General features: G+C 41.8%; 1 protein-coding gene and 1 long non-coding RNA gene across 7 annotated transcripts in view; one reads left to right on the top strand and one right to left on the bottom strand.

Moving 5' to 3' along the window:
- Window positions 1-3629: 3629 nt before the first annotated feature.
- Window positions 3630-5137, bottom strand: LOC115843043 (uncharacterized). The gene is made up of 2 exons (XR_009564975.1): window positions 4570-5137; window positions 3630-4039 (listed from the first exon to the last, which is right to left on the bottom strand). It is a non-coding gene; the product is annotated as an uncharacterized lncRNA (long non-coding RNA).
- Window positions 4515-16553, top strand: part of DDX6 (DEAD-box helicase 6) — a 34360-nt gene continuing 22321 nt past the window's right edge. For 2 of the 6 annotated variants that reach the window (XM_070046200.1, XM_030838614.2), the window contains exons 1-4: window positions 5327-5420; window positions 7957-8431; window positions 11715-11778; window positions 12747-12851. In XM_070046200.1, coding sequence (XP_069902301.1) covers window positions 8232-8431; window positions 11715-11778; window positions 12747-12851 — 369 coding nt within the window. In that variant the 5' untranslated portion in view covers window positions 5327-5420; window positions 7957-8231. Of the gene's footprint in view, window positions 4667-5090; window positions 5163-5293; window positions 5421-7956; window positions 8432-11714; window positions 11779-12746; window positions 12852-16553 lie in introns of those variants that run through there. The other 4 variants (XM_030838600.2, XM_030838607.2, XM_030838615.2 and 1 more) reach the window with 4 other exon arrangements.

Raw genomic sequence — 16553 nt, 5'->3', positions numbered from 1 at the left:
ATTGGGTTTCCCTGGTGGCGCAGTGGTTGAGAGTCCACCTGCCGATGCAGGGGACATGGGTTCATGCCCCGGTCTGGGAAGATCCCACATGCCGCGGAGCGGCTGGGCCCGTGAGCCATGGCTGCTGAGCCTGCGTGTCCGGAGCCTGTGCTCCGCAACGGGAGAGGCCACAACAGTGGGAGGCCCGTGTACCACAAAAAAAAAAAAAAAAAAAGTGAATTCTCATTTACTCTCACAGAGCTCTAGGTCCTCATTTATTATCCTCATTTTATAAATGGGGAAACCGAAGCTCAGAAGTTAAGAAAGGTTCCCAAGTCTATGGAGTTAACAAGTGGCAGAACTGGGATTTGAACCCAGATCTGACTGACTCTAGAACCTGAGCTCTGGTTGGGCAGGAACAAGGGAGTGGGAAGGAGGGAAGATAAGAGCCTGTAGGAATCTGCTGGGTTTGAATGGGCTTGAGATGGGCCTCAAGGAAAGGAGATGAGAGGGTTTCTGAGGGAAACGATGGAAGGTGAGGGAATGGGTCCTGGGCATTGGAGGGAGAGTGGGAAATCAGATTGGATAGGCACACTGACAGGCCCAATCTGTCAATGGAATGTAGACTCCATGTGGTAAAAAGGAACTGGGAGATACTAAGGGGTTATTTAGGAGGTGGTTGATGTGATAAAGAGTAACCTTAAAATTTATCAAGCAGATAAAGATCTAGGAAGGTCACTGAGGAGACCTCTGCACTGAAATACTTTTTTCTTCCTTTGTTCCCTGTCTTGTCCTGGTAGCCACAGATGTGACTTAACCCACCCATGGCACTCAGGACTGCAGACTGCCCACTCCTCAGCTCTAAGCTGTCTTTCCAGGGATTGTACCTAAGATCACAGTTCTATGTTCAAGGATCAATAGAAGGCTCTGCAGATTGACTACTGGCTGGAAAGCAGGGCTGGGCACTTTGTCATGATTGTTGCTACCCCTGCAGATAAGGTTATTCAGAAATATAACGTTATTACAAGGTGTTGGGTACAAAGGAGGCACCGTACACATACCAACACCACGACAATTCCACAGGATTGTCAGGAACCCCCATCAACATCACTCATTAGCAACTGTCCCTGACCTAACTCAGAAAGTACCCAAGAGCACCAAGCCATCTTCAATGGGGACGGTGTCAGTTCTTTCCTGATTTGAGTAGACCAAATTAAATTTATACCTAAAGAACTAGTTTCCGGATTTCAGTGTCTTCCCAGCCCATGTTGTTTTCAAATTAATGAAAATTAAAATTGCTGGTGCACAGTAAGGAAAACTGAAGAGGCAAAATGAATAGCTAGAATTCTCTGAATGATGACCAGAGCACAAATAATGCTGGGACCTGATGAGGCCAAAAGACACCTAGTGAGCTTAGCTAGCTGGTTGTGGTACCCTGGGAAGGGGGAGATGTTATCTGTCAAAGGGAAGATAAATTCTGCGAACCAAACCTGGTAGTTTGGGGAAAATGTGTATAACCCACTCACTTCCCTCCTTATTTGTAATATTGCTTTCCTACTTTTCAACTTGAGTTTACTCTGGAAGTGGAACATTTATTCCAACAAAATGTGGCCGGTGTCGTCTCTCAGCGATTAAAGACATGGGCTTAGTCGGCATTAACTTCAGTGTAGTACCTGCACCTCTCTGAGGATGTCTTACTAAGCCCTCAGTAGGCTGACGCTGCTTCATGTTCTTCAGGTATATAAACTGAAGAGGCAACTTTTACCTGCTCTGAAATCCAAAGAAAATGGTACTTGGCTCCTTGGGCTCATTAGCCTTTAGTCTTGGTTAGTAATTACCAGATGTTGCTCAGGCGTATTTGGAAGAGAACTTTATCTGTTGAACCTTCTTTTGGAAAATCAGAACATTATGCGCCAATTGTGAAGGAGGGGAAATGCTGTACTAGAAAGCTTAGCCAGGTGTGACATAATCATTTTCTTGAGGATGTGGTGTGGCGAACTTTTTTTCTTCTAGGTAATGAACACATTTGCTTGTAGTTTGAGTTTTTTAAAAAAAAAAACTATTATGTTTCCTTTAAAAAAACGTGTAGAACGTCAAAAGTGTGAAATCCATTTTAGGCTGTTGAAAATATTTGGGTTTTTAAGATAGCATCACAGATGTATATATTCCAGGTTCAAATTACTCAGAATTCTAGATTTTAAATATCATAAACTGAAGTTGAAATCAAATGTAAATTAACCTGTGATTTTTTTTTTTCCTTCTAGTTATTTTTAGCTAAATAACCGGGGCTAGGATGTGAGGCTGGCAAACAACATTCGCTGGGAGGACCCTTATTGTGATCTAATTCCAAGTAGTATTTTTTAGTCACATCTCATTCTTACACACACACACGAATCCTGTTGTGTTTTAAACAGATACTGAAAACCTCAACTCTATTTGTGACTCTTTTTCTTTTTTAAGATATCTTTCCTACAGACAGAATCTCTAGGAGCCAGGCAACAATCCAGGCCTAACACTTTAGCTAACAGCTTCATAGTTCAAAAAAAGTAGGGTGGGGGAAGTGAGAGTGAGTAAAAACAAAATGAAAATGACCAAGATGTTTTGGGAAACACTTTACTACAGTTATTAGGTGACCTCACTGGGGATAGCATGCTCTCCAAAAACCATATTTACCACGAATCACCCAAACTATTATATTCAATAAGGTCAAAGGGCTGGATTTATGTAATATTTTTAAATTTACATTTTATAAATATAAGGATACTGTGTGTATTATCAAATAATTCATCTGTATTTCTAAAGTGTCATATTTTCTATCGTTCTTGTTAATCTGTTTGAACTAGGGAGAAAAAAAGGTATTGACATAGTTGAATACTGGATCCATCAATCACTAAAATTGAACCAAGATCCAAGTTTTCATAGTTTAATTCTATACCATCCATACTTCTCACCAGAAAACTGATAAGGGCTGACATAAATAACTCAGTTGGAAGGATATCTGACTATCTTATAAAAACATTATGCAGAATCTTTAAAGGTGTTAGCCCTGGCAGGATTCCTAGGTGAGAATAGGCAGCTATACCATATTCTACTTTTGGTGGCCTCCTCACTTTTGGATTTTGTCATGACTTCAACCAGGCCCCCTTTGAAGGTTTATTTCTGAACACAAACCTTTCTCCTTCGGCTGGTCTCATTTTTTTAGTGGTCTAGGGAAAGAGACCGAGGCAGGCTGTGGCCTATTTTAAATCCTTAGGTTCCTCTCCCTCTCACTCCTTGCCCTTCTCCCCTCCACATTCCTGCTACATGGAAAGGCAGTGGGGCCTCATACCTCAACATTTTATTAAAGAACCACTTAGCCATTCTCTCACCAGGATGGGCACAAGATGCCGGTTATTCCCTTAGATGAGTGGGTTTTTAAAAAGCTGGGTGGGAGACCCCATGCTACAAATTTAATTCAAAAACTGTTAAAGGAACCTTTTTTTAAATCTTAAGAACAGCCTTTTCACACTTCTCTACCACCTTTCCATTGGCTGTGTGTAAATAAACAAAGACCACCAAGTGAGTACAGGCTATTTATTCAAAGCTTGCTACAGCAAGGGAGGCAGCCACCTTCACCCAGCTTGGGACTTACAGGCCGGCAGTGAAAAAAAAAAAAAAAGAAAAAAAAAGGGGGTGGGTGGAGTAGGCTTCAGGGTATGCTCTGATTGGAGGTTAACTCGGGGAAGCTGGAGGCGGGCTAACTAGAAGCCGGGCGTCTAACGTGATTGGTTGGGGGGGGAAAAACATATTTGGCTTTCTCTGATTGGTCCCGAGTTGGTAACAGGGGCAAAAATTTGGGAAGCTGGCAGTCAATGACCGACTCCTGCTCGTTCTAAGCTGATCACTGCAGAGGCTGTGGTTTGGCTTCCCGTGTTGGTTGCAGCAGAGGTTGTGGGTCGGAGTTCTGTTGTCAACATATGGTCCCGTCATTGCCCTGTATATTTTCTGTCAACTGGGTGAGACCCAGGTTTTTATTTTCCCTTGACCTGGATAACTTTCAAGCTTCCGATTTTTGTTTTACCTGGAACAAGATAGCATTCCTGTTATTTCTGTTAAGGATAAACGGAGACATTAGGATATGGAAAGTATTTATGGGAACAAATACATAAGTGTCTTTCTGATGAGGGTCAGGCTGGAGAAAGAATCACCCTCGGTCCTCTGATTGCCCATTTCCGTACACAACTCCTATTACCATTATAACTGACTCCTTAGCAGCGTTTCCTTCCCTCGGGGTGGGGGGGGGGCTCGGCCTCCTTGGTTCCCTCTCTTTGAGGACTGCCCTTTGGGGCCGAGAGAGGAGGATCGCTGCCCCAGTCTCCCACTTCCCTTCCCGAAGCTCGCTTTCCGGGTTCCGGCCCGGGTCGCACCCCCCGCCACCCAGCACCCCACCCCCGCGCAATCCTCCTACAGCGTCCTCCACCCCCGCCCCTGCCCGCCCGCGCACAGCGTCCCCTGTCCGCCCCGCGTCCTCCCCGGTTCTCCTCGCCGCACCGGTCCCGGCCGGCCCCCCTTCCGGTTCCCACACCCGGGCGCGTGCCGGCGCCTCCGGACCAGTGGTTCCGCGCGTTCCTGCACGGAGGCGCGGGGCTCGAACGGACGCGACCCCCTTGGTCCTGCAGCAGCTTCCCCGGCCCGCGGGAGATGTCAGGTCAGCTCTCCCGTCCCCGAGTCGCTACCCGGTCCTTGGTCAGGAATAAGCAGATCCTCCTCGGGTCCCAAGCCCCCGACATCCATTCTGGGGGTACTCTTCCCAGCCACCATTCCCCGATCATTTCTCCTCAGCTGTGGAAAAAGCAGCCCTTCTTTCTCTTCAGAAAGGGACCCGTATTTTCCCTTCAACTTCCCTCAACTTGGGCCCCCGCGGGCCCCCAGTCGGTGGGAAAGCACTACCCTCCATTTTCGCCCCAGGGAGGTTCCTCGGCCCGGATTTCTCCTGCCACGAAGCAGGAGAGGCAGAGGCGCCGCGGCGGGCTCAGCGGCTGCAGCTGGGCCCTCGCCATCTTGCGCGGAGGAGGAGTCGCGGCGGCAGCCATGCGGAGAGCTAAGGGGCGGGGGTGCTGCGGCCGAGGGAGGGGGCGGGGAGCCGAGTTAGCTCGGCCCGGGCGGCGGCTTCGGCGGCGCCTTGAGAGCGGGCAGCGGCGGAGGTAGGGCTGCGCGGCTCGGGGAGCGGGGGAGAGCCGGCAGGCTGGCCCCCAGGCCCCCGGAGTGGAGCGGGACGGGGGGCGGGGCGGGGCGGGGGGCGGCCGAAGTGAGGGGCCGGGTGGGGGCGGGCGGAGGTTTCCGAGGAGGAAGGAGCCGCCGCCATTTTGGGAGCTTCGAGTCAACAATAAAGGACCGAGGGTACAGAGCGGGAGTGGCCTCAGTGGTAGGACTCGGGCCCGAGCCGCGAGGAGTGGGGTGAGGTGAGGGGTTGGAGGTCGGCGGTGCAGTGGGGGCTGCGGGGAGTTACCCCCTCCCCCGGCCGGCGTGGGGGGCGCTCTGAGGCGGAGGCCTGAGGCCTGGTCGGGCCCGGGGGAGGAAGGCGGGCGGCAGCTGTGGGGCGGGGGCGCCCGGGAGGAGTGGGATAGAGCACTGTTGTGCCCGGCGGGGTCCGGAGGAGGAGCGGGAGAATTCCTCGGAGGAGCTTTGTGGGAGACGAGGGAAGGTGGGATCGTAGGGGGCGGCAAGGACTTAGGGAGATCGTGGAGGTTATAGGGTACGAGGCGGCCCTATAGGGGCGGCAGGGATATGCAGTAGCGGAAGGCTGGGTTTCGAAGAGGACCGGCTGCTTGAGGGAGTAAGGCCTTGCAGGTCGATAACAAGGGGGTGATTATGGAGCCCCAGAGTCATGGAGAAAGGAGGGGCCGTCTGACTTAAGGATTTCTCTTTGGGGCCTTTTGCGGGAGCCCCTATTGTTTCCTACCCGCGGAGCTGGTTCCCTGCTCTTGTTGCGCAGATACGATTTCAGGGCCCCAACCCATTTGTGTTTATGGGCCCAGGGAGCTGACTCGAAGTGTGTGGGTTTGGTGGGGGGGTGTTGAAGGGTAGGGGAACCAGAAATTATTTGCCTACGGTTATAGGGCTCAAATCACTGGCTTGATTCTTTCCCTGATCGCTCACTCCCCTTTCTCTTCAACAGTCCCCTCGCCCCTTCAAAATAGAACGGTCACTCCAACTTGCAGACCGAGCTTAGAGAAACTGCGCTGCATTCGCACACAAAAGGTCTTTTTGGAGATGACGATACTGTTTTGGGTGTGAAACTGTCAATTGCTAACTACGATCTGGGAAGTGCTGTAATTAACTCCGCTAGGGGTTCCTCCCAACTCGTCTTTGTTTCGTTCGTATTTTTGAAAATGTAGAAATATAACTTGCAAATCTAAATTGGGAAGGGGTAGGAGGAATAGTTCTTTTCCTGAGACGTAGAGCTGCAGTGCTGGTTTTAGCTTAATTGAGAGGGGAGCAGTTATCACATAGTCACATTTTGGATGCAGGGAGGTATGAGGTCTTACGTGCATGATGGACAGTAATGATACCATTTAATTTTTAGAAGTTGCCACCTTCATCTTCTTAGTGTTTGCAAATAAGTAAGTCTTCTGGTATGAAGTAGGTGATATCGCTGATCATAATATAAACCTGTCAATACAGGAAACCAATTACTACCTTGCACTGAAATTGGATGGCTCTTAACCACCCTCTGCTTAAGAGGTCACTCAGCTTCTGGGAGACTTGGAAATATACAGCTTTGTGTACGTGATAATCAGGATTTGCTTGTGAGCAACTTTATTTTCAATTAAAAAAAAGACATCAAAGAGGTTTTTTAAAAAAATTTTATTGTTTGAGAAACCTTGGTGTATGGCAGAAACGCTAATTAATTAATAAGCTAGTGTATGTTTGGTAAGAAATGTAAAGGAGTTAAAGAACAAAGCAAACAGAGCAGCCCTTTATTTTCTGGCCTTTTTCCCCCTGGCTTTTCAATTACGTTTTCATGTACTTCCTTTAAAAATAATTTTATTTGGGGAATAATTTAAAAATTTTTTTAATTAACTTAATTAGTACTCTGGGTTTCCTGGAAAGTTTGATTAAAGTTACTAGTATCTTTACCCTTTAACAGATTTTTTTAACACAGCTCATTTCCTTTTTGTGTTTTTGTAATTTAAAAAAATGCTACTTCAAGTTGGGATATACTTTTTGAAAAGTGTTATGTTTAAAAACGTAGCAGTTATTTTAGTATTCAGATTTAATTAAGGTAGCTAAAGGTTTTCTTGGCTGTTTTTCAAGCAGAAGATTTTGACATGTAGACATATTTATATCCCTTGACATGCTTCAGTTACTGTTTTAAAGGGCAAAAACTTAAGGGAAAAAAGAAAATGTATTTTTCTTTATAAAGTTTAACTTCTGTCGTTGAAATTCACAAGGGCATAAATGTGTTCTTTTTAAAGCATAAGGTGAAGCCAAAAGCTCAACTCTTCAAGGATTCTCAGTTGTCAGAAATAAAAAAAAAATTAATGAATTGTCTTGCCTTGTTCATTTGTAGATTTACATTAAGTTGTGCGATACTTCACTGAGTTGTAATGCAATTGAATGTAATGACTCATTGACTTTAAGAGGTGGCAGGGACTTCAGAGAATTCATCAGGGTGGAAACAAGGGAAGAGATTGTCATTTGACAACTAATGCTAACTTAATCACAGTATCTTTCTACTTTGTATTCTCTGGGTTGATTAGAACTGACAGTTTAAAATGTTTGAGATGGGTCTCGGTGCAGGTTTGGTTTTTGAGGCAATTCATCTTTTTGTGTTTTTCCTAGCTTGGCTAGTGATTTGGTCTCAGTGCAGCTGTATTCTTAATTCTTTAATTTAAAAGAAGAGAGTTCTTCTAAGGGAGTTCTTTAAAAGGGAAACAAAAAAGTTTTTTTCTAATTTTACTCTGTTTGCTAATTTAACTTTTTTCTTTGTTTCAGACTGAAGTGAGCGAATTCAGATATATAACTCAACCTTGTTAGAGGGCTTTATTAAAAAATAAAGAGTTGATTCCGTGCATGAGAGCAAGTTACTGCTGCTTACCGTTCAGAGACTTACAGGTGCTTGCCTGCATTGCAATAAAGGACTCATATATTGAGCAAGACTTATATTTATCTCTTCGTTTTGGAGAGCCTAATAAACTGTTATTACAGTTTCTCTACTGACTTTCAAAAGTTTTGAAGTTTGAAAGAGACATCTTTACAATTAATACAGCATGAGCACGGCCAGAACAGAGAACCCTGTTATAATGGGTCTGTCCAGTCAAAATGGTCAGCTGAGGGGCCCTGTGAAGCCCAGTGGTGGCCCCGGAGGAGGGGGCACACAGACACAGCAACAGATGAACCAGCTGAAAAACACCAACACAATCAATAATGGCACTCAGCAGCAAGCACAGAGTATGACCACCACTATTAAGTAAGTGTTAGAATAAATAATAAACACACTTGGGGGACCAAGGAGATTTATTTTGTTAGTTGTTGACTACTTTGTGTATACCTTAGTTTAACCATTTTGATTGCAAATAGAGGACAGATGACTTTGTTTTATGGCCAGCAGGTATTTGCAATAGAAGAATGTATTTCTTTCATAACTAATTCAGGTTTATTAAGTAACAGATTGGCACAGATTAATATATATTAATTTTGTATAGACTATTTTTTGAAACATTTCTGGCTTTCATAATGAGCTCAGATTCATCTTGTTTTTGCCACTATGGCTTTTTCCCTAGTGTTAGAACTTGACCTTATCCTAGTTTGAATGGCTGTTATAGCCAATTTCACATTTTAAATTTAACGACTTGCCCAGCCTTCTGAACTTCAAACATACTCATAGAAAATTTATCCATAACTTTTTTTTAGTTTATGACACTTTGCTTTTCTGCCCTATTTATTTACTTTTCAAATATACTTTCTCCTCCTTTTACACATGCACACAAAATAACAAGCAGTTTATGTCATAGGGAACTCAGGATTTTGAACTCTTATAAACACATCTCTGAAGAGTCCCATACCCCTTTGACGACTTTTAAAAACGTAAGAGCCTCATCTTACTACAGAATATTTTTTCTTTTAAATTTAAAAGTGTGTAGGCTATCATCTTTAAGTGTACACTTTAAAATATTTGAGTGGTAACTATGACTCCAAAGAATCAGTTAATAGAAAATTAACATTCAGGAATCTTGACCCATTTGAGATTTGTCTTTGTTAAAAATCTAGCCATGTAAGTTGATTTAACCTCTAGAAATCTTCATAAGATGATAAAACTCTTTCAAGGAACCAAAGCTTGTGTTTTATTATAACCTAGATCTTTTCCATGCTTAAAAAGTACTTACTAAAGAAAAATAGCCCTAACTTCCAACAGAATTGGTTTGGTCACTGGGAGATTTGGCATTAATACATATTCTATTATTATTTTATTATTATTATTTTTTAAGTGTTTTTTTAATTTTTATGTTTTTGCGGTACGCGGGCCTCTCACCGCTGCGGCCCCTCCCGCTGCGGAGCACAGGCCCCGGACGCGCAGGCCCAGCGGCCATGGCTCACGGGCCCAGCCCCTCCGTGGCATGTGGGATCCTCCCGGACCGGGGCACGATCCCGTGTGCCCCGCATCAGCAGGCGGACTCCCAACCCCTGCGCCACCAGGGAAGCCCTCTATTATTTTTGAGATGAATATTTTAATTAGTATAGAAATCAAGAATATTTTCTAAACTGTAGCTTGTCTTGAAAAAATATGAATAGGCTAGCAGTATTTAGGCTATTTTTAATTCTTAATGATAGAAACATAAAACTACATTATTTCTTTTTTTTTTTTTTTTTGGTACACGGGCCTCTCACTGTTGTGGCCTCTCCCGTTGCGGAGCATAGGCTCTGGACGCGCAGGCTCAGCGGCCATGGTTCACAGGCCTAGCCGCTCCGCGGCATGTGAGATCTTCCCGGACCGGGGCACGAACCCGTGTCCCCTGCATCGGCAGGTGGACTCTCAACCACTGTGCCACCAGGGAAGCCCTCATTTCATTTTGAGAGTATTTTCTACTTGAACTCAGATTTGAGACAACAGTGGATTTTACCTTTTTTTTGCTTTTCCTAGGATTAATGTTTTTTTTCAATTCTTTGGATCTTTAAATCTCAGTTTAAATGTCATCTCTTTTATGAAGACTTCTAGATCCCATGGCTCAGAGCTCTTCTAATACCTATTTCTATCACTTGTTTTCTCGTTAAAAATTTTTTTTTAACCTCCTAAGATTATAAATTTTTTTTGTAGGCAGATTTTGCCTTGTATCTTCCTGCATTTTTATCCACGATTTAGTGAATTTGGCAATGTGGCAAGCTGGCTTACTAGGATGTTCAGTTGACATTTTTGTTTATACCAAACTTTGCTATGGTATAGACTGGGGTGAAAGGCTTTAGTACCCTTGGATTGGTAGCAAATAGTTGCCTGTGTTACAGTATCTTGGATTATGTGGGACCTAGCTTATCTTTCTAAATCAAGACTTGAGATGTTTGAGGTGCTCTAATTATATGAGTTGTTACAGTTAAATCAGTGAAAGCTTATTTATTTTAAAGACAGTTGAAAGCATTGTGTGCTTTATTGACAGTCTTTTTTCTCTTAGATGCTTTGGATATTATATTATTTGAAGTTTTTACCTGACCAAAAAGAAAATTTTTTATTACATTTTCTTTGTTATTTTCTTTCGTGGTTGCAGGCATCCCCAGTAAAAAAGATTAAGAGAGATGTTTACTAACAGCTAATATCGAGTTCTTCTTTTGCCAGGCACTGTGCTGAGTGCTTTATAGAAATTATTTTATGTAATTTTTATCCCATTTTATATATGAGAGAATGGAGGTTTAGAAAAGTAACTGTTGCAAGGTCATAGAACTAATATGTAGAAGAATCAGGGCTTGAACTCAAGTCTGAAACTTTATAGATTCCTTGGCTTTAACTAGTCACCAAGAGTTACAAACTCAGATGCCTGTAGGGGACTGCCAGATTAGAGGGTACTTGCCCTATTAAAAGGCATCAACCACTTGATTTTAAACTCCATTTACTAAGCTCTATCAAACTGTTGCCATGCAGAAATTTGGAACCAGTGTTACTAAAGCTTCCAGATTTTTTCAAGAAAATCCAGAATCTGGACTTTTACACAAAATCTCCTAATTTTTTAATGTTGGCCACTAATTTAAAACACACACTATGGGCTTCCCTGGTGGCGCAGTGGTTGAGAGTCCGCCTGCCGCTGCAGGGGACGTGGGTTCGTGCCCTGGTCTGGGAAGATCCCACATGCTGTGGAACAGCTGGGCCCGTGAGCCATGGCCGCTGAGCCTGCGCGTCCGGAGCCTGTGCTCCGCAGCGGGAGAGGCCACAAAAAACATACACACACACTATATAGGTCAAACAAAACATATGGGTTACTAGTTTTGAAAATGGTTGGACTGTATACAACTCTGCTTTTCTTAAGAGGATGGATACCTTACTCCTTTCTATTCTTGATTTTTTAAAATTCTCCCTAGATTGTTGTGCTTTGTAAGAAAACAGTTTTTCTAAAGTTGTTTATCTCTTTTGTTACCTGTATTCTTAAGTAAACGGCAATATGTTCAACTTAGTGTGCTTTTTAGAATTATAATCGAGATGAATTATCTTTGTATTTTACAATACTAATGCTGTGAATTCTGATACTTCAATTTTACTGTATTCTCTCTAGACCTGGTGATGACTGGAAAAAGACTTTAAAACTCCCTCCAAAGGATCTAAGAATCAAAACTTCGGTAAGTTGGTTGTAACATTGAAGTGGAAAAATGATCCTGAAACTCTAAAAGTGAAGTAGTTATTTAATGATAACAGGCACTGCGTTTACTCTTAAGTAAGTTGAAGTGGTTGAAATTGTATAACTCATGTATGATGAGTTGCCCAAAATTTCCACTATTTGGAGGAATTAGTCATAATGTGTATGTATACACGTTATTGCAATATATAATGTAATATTTAATATACAGTATACAATACAATAATTATTACTATATATACAGTATTTCATATATAATTTATATATTAAATACCGTGTTTATACGTATATATATCATCTCTTTTGTGGAATGCTTTTATGGTTTTCAAGGCGTTTTCTCAAAATTCTCTTGTTTCCAGCAGCACAGTAAGTTTCAGGGTAGGTATTGTCCACGTTTTGTGGATGAGAAAACTGAAGTTGAGAGGTTAGTTCTCTTAGCCCAGTGTTCTCAACCAAGGGCAATTTTTGTCCCCTAGGAAGCATTTAGCAATAGCTGGAGCAGTAGCTGGTTATCACAGCTGAAGGGATGCTACAGAACAGCCCCTTACAGCGAAGAATTTTCTGGCCCAAATGTCAATAGTGCTGGACTTGAGAAACCCTGGTTTAGACTAGGATATTTGTAGGCAGTGAATGGTAGAGCTAGGGTTTGATTTCATATCTTGTGGTTTGATACTTATATAGAAATAACAGTATTCCATCAGTCCTTAGAGAAAAATGACCACAGGGTGGCTGATCTTTCCCCAAAACATAGTTTTTAAATGGCTTGTGTGTGTTAAAGAGAGTGGTTATTTTTCAGTTGAACTATAGATCAAGACAGAACTAATCTGCGCATATTTATATTTTAAATGGGGTAAAGAATTAGTCTCTCCAGCACTTTATTAAGCATGCTAATTACCAAAGGAACCCAATTGTACTTCATTCTTCTGATGTTGTTTGTTTTTGTTTGACCAGGATGTGACCTCCACAAAAGGAAATGAGTTTGAAGATTACTGTTTGAAACGGGAGTTGCTGATGGGAATTTTTGAAATGGGCTGGGAAAAGCCATCTCCTATTCAGGTATGTTTCCCCTTTTTTATCATATGTATAATGTTATGAGTTAAGCGTTACACACTTTCTGATCTGCGGGAATGATACAGTGAAACAACAGTTCTCTCCAGTTTGTATACACACACATATATATATGTACACACAGGCATACACACTTTCTGAACCTTTAAATGGTAAGTTACAAAATCATGGCGCTTTATTTCTAAATATTTCAGTGTGTATTTCCTAAGAATAGGGATAGTCTCTTGAATAATCATAGTACAGTTATGTTCAGTCAATTTAACTTTAATGCAGTATTTCTATCTCATCTGTCATTTGTAGTCTTATTTTTAACTGGCCCCCAGATTTTGTCTTAAAGCATTTTTTTTCTCTTCCATACAAGATTCATCCTAGGATCAGGTATTGCATATAATGGTTACATCTCTTTTAGTAGTGAGCATTTCCCTGTTCTTTTTTTGTCTTTTATGACATTGACATGTTAAAAATATGGCCCCCTTCCTTTTTTTTTTTTTCTCCAGTAGAACATTCCTCATTTGGGGTTTGTCTCATATTTCCATGTGATTAGATTCAAGTTATGCATTCTTAGCCAGAATACTGCAGAAGTCACATTTGGAGGTATAGTGTTCATCTGTTCCTCAAGGGTGATTTTAATTTTGATTACCCTTTCAAAGTGGTGTCTTGATTTTTCTACTGTATAATTATTGCTCCCCCCCCACCACCTTAAAACTAATAAACAGTCTTTGGGGAGCATTTTAAGGCAATGCAGATATACTACGCTTCATAAAAATTTCCCCCTAACTCCTCCTTATGTATCTATATATTATCAGTGTGGACTCATGAATTTTTTTTAATGGTATTTTTTATATATATAAATGTATTTTTTATTTTTGGCTGTGTTGGGTCTTAGTTGCTGTGCACGGGCTTTCTCTAGTTGTGGTGAGGGGAGGCTACTCTTCGTTGCAGTGCACAGGCTTCTCATTGTGGTGGCCTCTAGTTGCGGAGCACAGGCTCTAGGCGCACAGGCTTCAGTAGTTGTGGCACATGGGCTCTAGAGCGCAGGCTCAGTAGTTGTGGCTCATGGGCTTAGTTGCTCTGCGGCATTGGCAGGCAGACTCTTAACCACTGTGCCACCAGAGAAGTCCCTTTAGTGGTATTTTTGTGCTCGAATTGTCCTGTATTTGGCCAGCGTGAGCTCCTTCAGGCCGGTTCCTTTGTGTTTGTAATGTGCCTCATTTGTTTTTTCCCTCTGATAGACTATTTTATAAAGCAGTTTTAAGTTCATAGCAATTGAGCAAAAGAGATATTTCGTAAATCCCTGCCCACACTCATGCATAGCCTCCCCCATTATCAGCATTCCCCACAAGAGCAATATTTGTTACAACTGATGAACCTGTGTTGACACATTATCACCCAAAGTCCATAGTTTGCATTAGGGTTCATTCTTGGTATTGTAAATTCTATGGGTTTGAACATATGTATAATGACATGTATCCACCATTATAGTATCATACAGAGTAGTTTCACTGACCTCCGTGCTCCACCTATTCACCCTTCCCTTCCCCCTTCGTTTTTCTTAAGCACTTCCTTTTTGGTATATCACGATGTCAAGCTTATCTGTAGAGCCACCCTTCCCCAGCCTCAGAATCAGCTATTTTCTCCAAGGAACTCTGATTCCAATTAGTGGGGAGTAGTATTAGGGACCAAGATTTAAGTACTAGGTGCACTCTTTCAGTGAAAAGAGCAAGGAAATATATGTATGTATACACATACATGCCTGTAGACCTAAACATGTGTTATACATGTACAGATTTGATAAACGTGATTGTTGTCTTCACATATTTAAATTGAAGCTGTTGAATCCAAGCTGTACTCAGGACAAACTCTGTGACATCATTGAGTACTTTTTCACTGAACAAACATGTATCAAGTGACCTAGAAAGTGTTAGACCCTGAGGGTGTTATGATGAACAAGATAAATAGGGTTCCTGCACTCAGAGTCTGGTGGAAAGGACAGCTTATTGTACAGGTAATTTCAGTGTAATGTAATGGGCACATATATGTAGTTGAAATTGCACATATATGTGGCTACTAGGGAAGATGGAACAACCTGGAAGAAGTGATCCATGTTCCAAGTGGGGAACACTGGAATGGTGATTGCCTGGGGATGAGAGTGTGCCTTTGTGGACAAACTGAAAGGACAAACTTGTGGTTAGAGAAAGTATCAAGATAAAGTTATACCTCATCAGGCAATTTGAGTGCAGATATCAAAAATATTTAGGAATCTACTTTTCCATAATATAGTTCATGTTAATCTATCTATAGGAGTGAAACATTTTATGGGCACTTTTCTACTGTATCATTCAACTTTGTATCTCTAGTACTTAGCAAGGTGCATGGCAGGAAATAGGCCTTCAGTTGTATTGCTTTGTTGGAATTATGGTTAATGGATATCTGTAAGTGAACTTCGTCTAGAGAAGTGTTTTAGAGCACTGTCTTTGCGGTGAGGCTGGGCAGGTTGAATCCCAACTCCACTCCTCTCTAAGGAGATTATTTAAATGTCTCGAAGCCTCTGCTTTCTGACCTGTAAAATTGATATAATAGTGTATACCGTGGGGTTGTTGTAAAGGTTAAGTGAGGTAATTCATGTTTGTATCCTTACTGCAGTGGCTAATAGGTGACAAATGCCAAATAAATGTTATAGGGTTTTATTTTATGTAGTAGTTTTATCAAAAAAGGAGATTGGTTCATTTGGCAGAGTTAATTCTTAATGGACCCTTGCTGACTCCTGTTTCACACTTTTGTATTAAATTTTAAAATTCACTTTGTTATTTGCATTCTCAGTTTGGTATAGCATATAGATAATTAACTCTCCAGCCACTTAGCCAGTCTACCATCTGGGTTTTTCTGTAAAGTAGAAATGATCTCCCTCACAGGGTTTTTATTGTGAGGATCAAAGGTTGTGTACAGGCATACCTCGTTTTACTGTGCTTTGCTTTACTGTATTTTGCAGATACTGCGTTTGGGTTTTTACTGGTTTTTTTTTTTTTTTTTTTTTAAACCGAAGGTTTGTGGCAACCCTGTGTTGTCAGATGATGGTTATTATTTTTAAATTTAGGTGTGTATATTGTTTTTTTACACAATACTGCTGCACACTTTATAGTATAGTGTAAACATAACTTTTATATGCACTGGGAAACAAAAAAATTTGTGTGACTCACTTGATTGCACTGATCTAGAACCGAATCCACAATGCTCCAAGGTGTATTTTGAAATAGCAAGCAGAGTATGAATATAAAGTATTATTCTGTATACCTGAGACTATCATTCACATTGCTTTTTCCTGCACTATTGTTTTGCCTGAGGATCCATGGAAAACACAAGATAACATGCTTCTTAGAATCATTCAGTGTAACAAACCATAAATACTAGGCTTTTAGAACCAAAAGAAATCTAGAAGTCCTCTAGTAAAATCCAACCTCGTGACTGGCATTCTTCTCTTCTTGTCTACCTTCTTTCCTCACTTTTTTTTTTGTTATTTTTTTTTCTTTTACTAAAACGTGTCTATTGTCTTTATGGTACTTAGTTTTACAGTTTGATCCAGGCATTTTTTTTTTCTCTCCAGATATAAAATCCTCTTGACCAGATGGGTGTCATATACATTTGAATCTTTTTTAAGAGATCTGACTTAGTTGCACTTTGGCTATAAGATTA

This window comes from Globicephala melas, chromosome 8, assembly GCF_963455315.2.
Source record: "Globicephala melas chromosome 8, mGloMel1.2, whole genome shotgun sequence".
In the NCBI taxonomy this organism is placed as follows: domain Eukaryota; kingdom Metazoa; phylum Chordata; class Mammalia; order Artiodactyla; family Delphinidae; genus Globicephala; species Globicephala melas.
The sequence above is the reverse complement of the archived record's forward strand: the minus strand, read 5'-3'. Positions and strand labels throughout refer to the sequence as shown.